Genomic DNA, 9,816 nt, shown 5'->3' with positions numbered 1-9,816 from the left:
ACTATGTCCTAGCTACAGCGTCATAATAAAAAGTCTATTAACATAATGGCAAATGTGTTGGTTACACGGAATCGGACTCACGTCTAATCTGCTGAGTTGGACAGTGGTATTCAAGTGCCCCGCCGTCTGAAAGCCTCAATGTTGTGGTTGTTTCGACATTTTTTCGGGATGTAGCTAAAGTTTTGTACAGATGAACTTCTATTGCATATTCAAATAACTGTTTGAGAAGAATAAACCAATTAATCGGTCATGAAGAACCCCAAAGAATCATATCTTCCTAAAAGATGTTACCTAGATTGGTTGGTCGAAATCTTTTTGCGCATCGACCACTTTAATTATGCCCTCGCAGAGAGCGATTCACGAGGGCATGATCAAAGTGATCCGAAAAGTTAGCTGCTTCCATAATGACGACCTTGGTTCAATCTGATCGACGGCCAAAGCATAATCAGAGTCCGAGGATAAAGGAAACATCACGAGATATATTCATTCAATGGCCGACTTCATCGGTCTCGGAATGTCACGATATTCGCCATCTTCCTTTCTTCTCCCGAGAAGGGAAATTTTAGCTAGGAATAGAATACACAGCATATACACAAAATGCTCTTTTGGGAGTTGCTCAATGAAATTAATTGTGATTTGATTGTTGGGATTCCCTTCAAGCAAGTAGATCCACTTTTCCAACCACATTGATCAAATTAATCTTGTGCTATATCGGAAAAAAAGGTTTACAGATACAGTCCTGATTGAAAAGACCCTTTAAGAGTTCCACTTTTCGATGGGATTCGAACTCAGACATCTCCAAACGAGTGGCAACTGGCGACAATACACAATACTATGATGTCACGGAGGATTGTTTCCTATTTACTATTTTAAATAGGAAAAATTACGATACGTCTCCTGATAATCCGCTGAGCGTTTTCAATAATATTCGATTATCAACACGGGCTGCTCCTGGCAAAAACAATACTGCGCATTAATTATAAACCAAAACTACTCTTGAGCGACTGACGGGCTGACATACAACAGCTGGGAATGACCAGCGGCTCCGCCGTTGCAGTGCAGATCGAATTCCATCTCGTCTCCAACGAAAAATTAACGTTGTCTATTAATTACCAGGGTGAAAAAATAAAAAGGCTGCTTTTTACCTCTTCTTAATTGTATACACAGTTCCTGAATGTTCCAAATGATGCGTAGGATAATTAGGAATTGTTTGCAAAGCTGCACTCTTGTCCAAAAGTTTGCATCCACAAAATCTGATACTTTAACAAATTGTACTTGATTAAATTTTATTAAATCTTTAGTGAAAGACAACATAAGTGGAGATAGAATTATTGAAATGATCTCTCCAGTTACACACAAATAAAAATCTCTTCTAACATGCGCTGAGATACAAAACAGTTACTTTTGTCCAGTGTTCCAAGAATGTGATGACGAGCTGCCATCACATTCTTGGAATAATGTGATGGCAGCTCGTCATCAGATGATAATATAGTATATAACTGACAATAATAATGACGAATTTCTCCTTCATGGGCTTTGATCAGGTGGCACACGCTACAGACTTTAAGCCGCATTATTAGAATCACGTTTTTCTTAACAGGAATACGTTCTCTCGGAAGTTATGGAAGTTCTCATATCTTACACGTGATATTTAGCATCAAATTTAGAAAATAAAACGATCAATTTAGCAAAATCTAACAGGACAATTTTTCGAGTTAGAAAAATTATCCCATTAGACTTTCTGAAGTACGTAAACGAGCTTTATAAACGAGACACTATCAAAGACAAGTTCTACAATAAGAAAACGGTTTTCCTTATTGTCATAAGGAAAACTGTATTTACATACAAATGTTTTCTTTTTTAAAAAAGTCTACGTTTACTGTTTACAAATAAATTTCGAAGAATATTCCCTACCCGCATCACTATTCATGAAATCATCAAATAAACAAAAAGAGTTAAACAACAAAAGAAAATAGGAATAATGAAGTTTATCTTGACCTGCCCCGGAAGCATCGTGGGTCACCACTTGGCGACACACAGACTCTCTTCGTAACAGAGATGAGTATTATAACTGTATAAAGAACTCTTTTGTTTTATACTTTGGGTGTCAGTTGTGGGGACTTTCTTCATCCGCTGCTGTCTCTTATTGGATCCATGTGGCCTTCTTCAAATTCCTTTGTCCGCCGTAAATTTCATTTCTTTCTTGTTCGTTTGACTGTTTTTTTGTTCTTTTCTTTCTTTTTTTTTTTTTTTTTTTGAATAAAGTTTCAAGGATGCGCACTGCTTCTCTGGAAGATGTAATCGATAACATCTTTTGTTACTTTTATTTGTGTTTTCTTAAGACGTGAGATAGTTTCTTGTTGTAGAAAAATGACCACATCTGTCTTGTAATCGTTAGAGGAAAGCGACTGCCGTTAAGGCAGATTACGTAACGTGGCCCACAGCCAAAATGTGGCTTGCAGGTATTTCATCTGACCCATCCGTAACGGAGACAGGCGTGACAGTAGCGGAGATTATTTATATTAACCCTTCACGCGGATATCTTTTTGATCATTGTATCCTCCCTGACAGAAAGGAAGCGGAAGAGATTTTGGAAAAAATAACTGAAAGAAGGATCAGTTTATTACACTATTGACACTTTTGGGCTGTCTGTTATATGTTCACTTGTCTTCTTTTCTATTAACTGATACAAACCATTCCAAGTTTAAGACCTCTATTCTATTGAATATTTCTTCGAATATATATATATAAAACAATTAAATTATAAGTTAATTTAATATATCGACTAAATTTATCCATTCTAAATATTGCTGTCTATCCCACTTAAGTCGATCTAAACATATATCTTGCACAGGAGAGCTAATTTCTACCATTTTGTTGATTTATTCGAAGGATATCTAGATTTTATTTTCAATGTTTTTTGGACTGATGTGTCAACATTATCACACACGCACAATGATATTTGACATGCACAATTTTTGATCAGTGGAAAATATCGAACGATAACTTTAATTTTAGCCCAACTTTGCAAAGTTTTCCTTTAAGGGTCCCTACACAATTTTCCTTCGATGTGAAGAAGCAGCTCTCATCTCATTTTGAATTGGTTACGTTCACCTCATCTAAATCTGATAGACACATGAAACCTCTTCGAATTCACGCGAATTCTGTGTTCATTCGTCAGTATTCAGGACAATTTATCCTCATGAAATGATCTCTGTTTTCGAATTCCCCTGAATTGACATATTCATTATTTTGTTTAACAACAAACTGTGTCCATTTTTAAATTTTTATAAATTATGTTAAGTTCAAGTTTTGGGTACCAGTGTATAATTATCGCATTCAGCACCATTTAAATTCTCTTCTTAGTCAAGTTTTCAAGTAAAGTCGCCGCCTGAATTTCTGCCTACAATAAACACGCCATTGGAAAATTTTATGAATTTCAGTTAATTCTGACCTGAAGTTTACAGAATACATGCTTCAATACTGTAAACGATAATACCCCTGTTGACTGAAGACCACCGCTTGTCCCCCAGAAAATTGGAAGGTCGTAAGAGATTAGTATTCTATAAGGCAAAGCCTTCTACTCTTGACCCGAAAGGCAACTGTTCTTTTGTGGTCCTTAACGGCTACAGAAAAAAAAAATGCTTAAGAAGTGTAAGAGTTCGCCACTTTGTTACTGGTTTGGAAAGGTCAGGATTAAAATCCTCTCAAACGCTAAAGGAATTCTTAATCACCTTAATCGAGAACATAGTTAGCCAATCGTAGATGGAGGAAATAACGTTCTTCTTCCCCCCCCCCTGGAGTTTTTTTTTTATCCTAAATTAATGCATATCGGTCCCTGAACGTACAAACAATCCACACGTGTAGAGACATTATCCGCACGACAAAGATTATGTATGTATAAGGCAGTGTGTCAAATTCACGACACATGAATTCGACACACTACGGCCAGAGTAGTGGATGCGGCAATGAAATCACGAAGTAGCATCGTGTCCCGACTGGTAATCAGTTTAGTAACTCTTTACTTTGAGTGAGCAAAGTTAAAGTGTAATCTAAGTAAAGGTATTTACAGTAAACAACTTACCCCTAATGGTTTCATGGTCCAATGCAAGTTTCTGCGCTTCTTTTCAATACTGTATTGAGTGTGGGGCTCATCATTATCATCGTTACTCTTCCAGGCAGTCAACACAAATCAGCTGAGTGCCTCTTTCAACAGCCACATTCCATATCCTCAGCTATCCTCTTCATCTCTCCATATCCGTCATTTCCTTTCAATTCATCTATCATAATTTTCTCAATCTCCCTCCGGGCCTCTTCTCAACTTTTCCCTCCCACATCATTAACAGTTCACCAAACAATAACAACGCGCATCCAATCTTTCGCCTTCTGATTATTTCATCCAAAACTCTCTTAACTACCCTTCAACTCTCCCTTTATCCTGTCATTTTTTTCATCCTTCCAATCCACTCTTAAGTTGGTTAAAAGCATTCTACAAATCCACAAAAGGATAGATCTTTATTCACCTCCAGATGTCGCTCTGTGAATAATCTCATCACAGATATCCCCTCCTGAAACTAAACTGTCCTTTTCTCACGTTTTCTACTTGTCATTCTTCTATTAATTATTAGCATTATGTTTGCTACATATGCTATGAAACTTGTAGTTCTAAAAACCTCACATTTCTTTGCATGGCTTTTATTTTCCATTGGTATCATTATTGAGGTCTTTAAATGTTCTGGTCATTCCACTTTCTCATACATTAACCCACACAAACTTGTCTTAATTTTCTTAAATCCACTTCCACTAATAACCTTATAAACTCTACTGGAATTCCATCAGTACTACCTCCTGCGTTATTTCCTTTGGTACTGCGATTGATCCAAATGCGTCCTGATCCACTATTTCTACATTATCAAACAAATAATCCAATTCTTGCCTCTCATTTGATCCATCTTCCTCTTATTTCCACTGGTTTTCATAGTGCCCTCCCATTCCTTCCCTCCATAGCGCACTGACCTTCATTTTTCACCATGCTCACATTCCTTACTCTCTCATAACCTTTCTAATTCTCACCCCCCACAAAACCCATCCCATCAATCCTCTTTTGCCTTATCTCTTACTCACCTAATCTTATTGGTAATCTCACTGTACCTCCTATCATCCTCGGCATTAGGATTTTTCCCATTTCCGTCTTTCCTCTTATTATATCCTCTATCATCCATAGTTTCCCAGGTCTTACCCGCTGCCTATATCCTCTTCAAAGTATCTTCTTTATACTGTTATCTCTCAAACTTAAGATTTATACATACTTTGATTAACAATCGCACCCCTTTCCAGTGATACCCTTTCCCTCAAATTTGCCCCTCCATAATATCTTTATTCGCTTTTTTTTTTAAATTTTCTCCATATTTCATCTTTCTTTGTCCGTCTAATTCTCCATCTTTAATTCGATATCAATCATCACAATATTATGACAAGAATAAATGTAGATCCTTGATACGCATAGGAATTGTTCACTGTTTCTGTACCTATCCCAAACCAAGATATATAACCCAATTGATATCTATTTATATCTCATTCTTTTATGCTGCTTAAACGAAATATTTCTTATCTAGTACACTATAAGATTCCGAAACGAAGCGCTAACTGCCTCAGAACTGGTTAAAAGCAAAACCAGACTTCTCATACAGCGAAAGGAAAAATTGGCTAGGCATATTTAAATAACAGAAAACTTTGACAACGAACATATGGTTAATAAAACCTTAGGTAAACTGCAATCTTATGTGTCATAAGCCGGTAGTAACTAAAAGGAAAATATAGGTTTAAAACGTTCTTTTAATTTAGAAGAATGACGATAAGACATCGCCTATTTAAAGAAAACAACATCATACATCGATGGTCACAAATGAAGAATAGAGATTTGCTGTTCCTTGAAAATATGTACTCTGCCATGATATACCCGAGACTTTGAGGTATCTTAAACCTGTACTGATTTGCTAAGTTTCTGGTGAAGAATTTTTCCTTTCTTTATGAGATCATTTTATAGAGAGAGAGGTTCACATCACTATTAAAGCAGTTCTGAGGCGAGTAGCTTCATTTCAGAATAATTCTCATTCCTAGGTAATTTAAGCTCGATTAATTAAGTTGAAACTAGCCTTCCCTCCTTGATCAGAAGAAGCCATGGAATAGTTCGTACTGTAATTAATTTCAATAAGTTCAACTAGTGTCTTGGACACTTTCCTAAAGAAGATAAGTGTTACGAGACTGTGGTGCATTTATTTGGGCAAAATGAAATTGCAGAGTATGGAATAATGCAGGTTATCAGAAACAATTGAGATAGAGTATTTGGGATAATCGACTTAAATACAAATGTCTATCTATAGTATAAAAGGTAAGAAGGAAAAAAAATGAGGGAAAATTACGTTAATTTGCTGTTGAAACCCGATAGAGAGCAGCGCATTAGCGGTAGAAACCGTGCTGGTTTAACAAAACGCTGGTTACGAAAACAACCTGCAGCACCACTTCGTGCTTTGTCTCTAGTTTTATCTATTGCTGTTAAAATGTCCAAAGAATGCTTTAGTAGCGCCAAAATGATGCGTGCTTTTACAGCATTAGCCCCCCCCCCCATTCCTTCTAACAGTTTGTCCAATCTTCCTTTAAATCTATTCATATTATTCATTTCCACAACACCAGATGAAAATTTTATTCCAACAATCAATTACTCTCTGGCTGAAAAGCACATTCTCACTTATTTATCCTGCAACCATCCTTCCCCAATTTGAATTTATGTACGCTTACGTGTGCCATCCGAAAAAGAATAAGGATTCCAACAGAATTTACTTTGCTCAACCCATTTAGAGCCCTAAACACAGCAGTGACATCTCTGATTTCTAGATTCTGCAATTTTCAGTACCGGTCTTTCTCGGCGAGAGTACTCTTTTTACTGATCTTGTTGCTGTTCTCTGCATTTTATAAAGAATTCATTTTAACGGATTTACATCTATCCTGAAAGATGCTTCCAGATCTGTATGCAATGCTCAAGATCCAGCCAAATCATTGCCTTATACAACGAGACAAGTAGGGTTCTCCCTACGGCAAAGTTCTTTAATTTATTATTTTTTTAAGTGATGTTTTTATGGATCATATTAGTGCTGATGATATTTATTATACATAAGTGACTAAAATGGAATTTGCTCTTCCTTGGTTCATCATATAAGTGAAAAATATATCTTCGATATAAGTGAAATCAGGATTTTATTACATCCATGTGTCACTTTCGTTGATTGAAATAAGGTGTAAAAGATAAAAGCTGAAATAAATTGGGGAAAAAAAATGGATAATCGAAACTTCGGATAACCGGAATTCTACTGTATATGCAGGGTAACCGCAAGAGATGGTAACTTATTTGATAATACATACCAGGAAGTATACTCGGAGAACTCCATGCAGTCTCTGATGCGGTGATAGTTGTTATTCAAGGCTCATGTCTTTGCTATTCAAAATTCATAAAAAATACAAAACGCCTCTCATATTAAGGCCACTGAAGAGCTATCTTAACTAGCCGTTTGTATTAACTACATAAATTGCGTGTTCTCTGGTCAAAAATCCCTGAAACTTAGGGGACCTTGCTGTTCACGCCTGAGACCGACTAATTCAGCCAAGGAGTGAAAAGAAGCCCATGAAAGTTCCTCCCGCCATTGACGAGATTGGTGCCTTGGCTTTTTCCTGTGTGGGAGGACGGTGATTAAAACCATTGTACCGCGCAGACTGACGATTTCGATAGTTAAGTTTCTTTCTCTTTTGAAGCCTCTTTTCAATGACTACTGAAATGCTCACTACGCAATCCCACGAGCGTATTAAAAAAACAAGGATGAACAGTTTATCCACAGCTTGAATTTGTAAGCAAAAATTTTTTAAATTTATATGATCGGCATGAAAAAAGTAGTTTTTTTACGCACAAACTTTATACTAGTTCTAATCAAATATCATACATATCCACAGATGGTAAAGACCACTCGGCACTTTGCTTTCGCAAAGCTGCTCAACAATGGATGATCTGCTGGACTACAGGCAGAAGACGATTATTTTTCATAAACTTCCTTTATACTGAACTCCAACCAATCACTATACAGTTCTGTTGTATCGATCCATTGTAAATAAATAACAAGAACACCTCCATACACACGGATTTGTAACAACAATCCTACACTCGGATTTATCGAAGACGAAATAAAAACAACATAAACCAGGCGAGCTGCCTTCACTATATCGAAAGCATGTTTAAAATGTGATTATTCCTTTTTGAACACCCTGGATAAAGAAAAGAGTTTGTGATACCGAAATAAATTTCCCCAACTGACATACGTTTGAATTAAGGTGACGTTTTAGTCAATAGGAAGTAGGCTTAAAGTCAATGTTGTTGAGCGATGTCTTTGAAGTCTGAGAAAGCTGTTCAGATCTTTTTGCGTTGTCGTAAAGAAAAAAAAATATTTACGTATTATTTTTAAACCGAAAATTGCTCTTCCATCCTATTATTTTATTTTCTGTACAAACTGAGAAAGAAAAAATATATACAAATTCATTTCACCAAGACTGGAGATTTTGCTCAATACTTTTAGCATATTCCGTATTGGCCATCCATTCCTCGAGCTGAAGACAAAGATGTTCATTATTCAGTTTTTCCCGATCGCCTCCGTAGTCTACCGGCAGGTAGGAGGAAGGAACATGGAAATATAAGGACTCGAGGCCATCGTGGATAATTATCTGAAATTAAAAGAAAGATATATTTGAGACGAAGCGCACAAATGACGGTAGTAAATTGTGCCAAAATAAAACATGCGTGAATGATGAAGCAACTTTGTTTATTTGCAATAAGGAAAGCCTTCAGACTACAGGGTGTGGGGAAAAAAATAATTGTCCCTGCTGGGTATGATTTTCATCAGAGGATGACTATCGCCAAACCAAGGGCAAATTACGAAACCATGAGATTAGCCCTCAAATTGTAATCATTAATTAATAAATATGCATTCATTACATCCGGTTGTACATTATTAAGATAACTACAAAAATTTATTAAAATATAAAGAATTACATTGCTTGGATGAGCGATCGAATTTGTTCGGCTGTATAATCTTGGTTGGGTAAATCATGCGAAATTAACTTGGATCTTTGACATTTTAAAGTGCTGCTACCAACAGAGGATTAAGTTCATGGTTATATCGTTTAGTCAATTTTGAATTTTTCCGTTGTAGGCTAGTCTGAGAGCAATTCATTTTCAATTGATTTATTAGGTTCATAAGTTGTAATTATAAGGATGACTTCGCGATCGCTCTCGTGGGTAGCACAGTTGGTAAGATTGCCATCCTCCCCACACCTAGTGGAAAAGACCAGAGTTGAGTCTAGTCGATGACGTGATGAATATTTCTCCCGGTAGCCCGGGTTTTTCGTCCAGAAAACCGACCTCAGAACACGCAATTTACAGACAATATGGCCTTAGTCTGTAATACTCCTAAAACAAAACCTTACCTGCTTATCGATCAACTAACGCAGAACAACACAGTGATTAGCGTTAAAGTAGAGTTACGCACGCTTTGTGTTTGAATCCGCTTGATTTAAAATTGGAAAATATTCTTGTAAACTCCTTTGACACTATGTAATGTCAACACTTTCGTCCAATAAGGCCTCTCTACAGGCCATAAGATGGACCATAATAAAAAAAAAAAGAAGTAGTGAAAGGGGGCTCATGCAGATATTATATTTATATTGCGGATCGATATGAGATCAGAATCCATTCTGTATATTATTATAAACAAAAAA

General features: G+C 36.5%; 1 protein-coding gene across 4 annotated transcripts in view; it reads right to left on the bottom strand.

Moving 5' to 3' along the window:
* Positions 1-8,519: 8,519 nt before the first annotated feature.
* The window catches only part of LOC150089491 (alpha-tocopherol transfer protein-like), a 66,673-nt gene continuing 65,376 nt past the window's right edge, over positions 8,520-9,816 (bottom strand). For all 4 annotated transcript variants that reach the window (XM_090368620.1, XM_090368621.1, XM_090368619.1 and 1 more), the window contains one exon: positions 8,520-8,763. In XM_090368620.1, coding sequence (XP_090224746.1) covers positions 8,584-8,763 — 180 coding nt within the window. In that variant the 3' untranslated portion in view covers positions 8,520-8,583. The remainder of the gene's footprint in view (positions 8,764-9,816) is intronic.

This window comes from Mastigoproctus giganteus, chromosome 2 (genome assembly GCF_048544385.1).
Source record: "Mastigoproctus giganteus isolate SK-2022 chromosome 2, ASM4854438v1, whole genome shotgun sequence".
Taxonomy (NCBI): domain Eukaryota; kingdom Metazoa; phylum Arthropoda; class Arachnida; order Uropygi; family Thelyphonidae; genus Mastigoproctus; species Mastigoproctus giganteus.
Note: the sequence above shows the minus strand (reverse complement) of the source record. Positions and strands in the feature narration are given on the sequence as shown.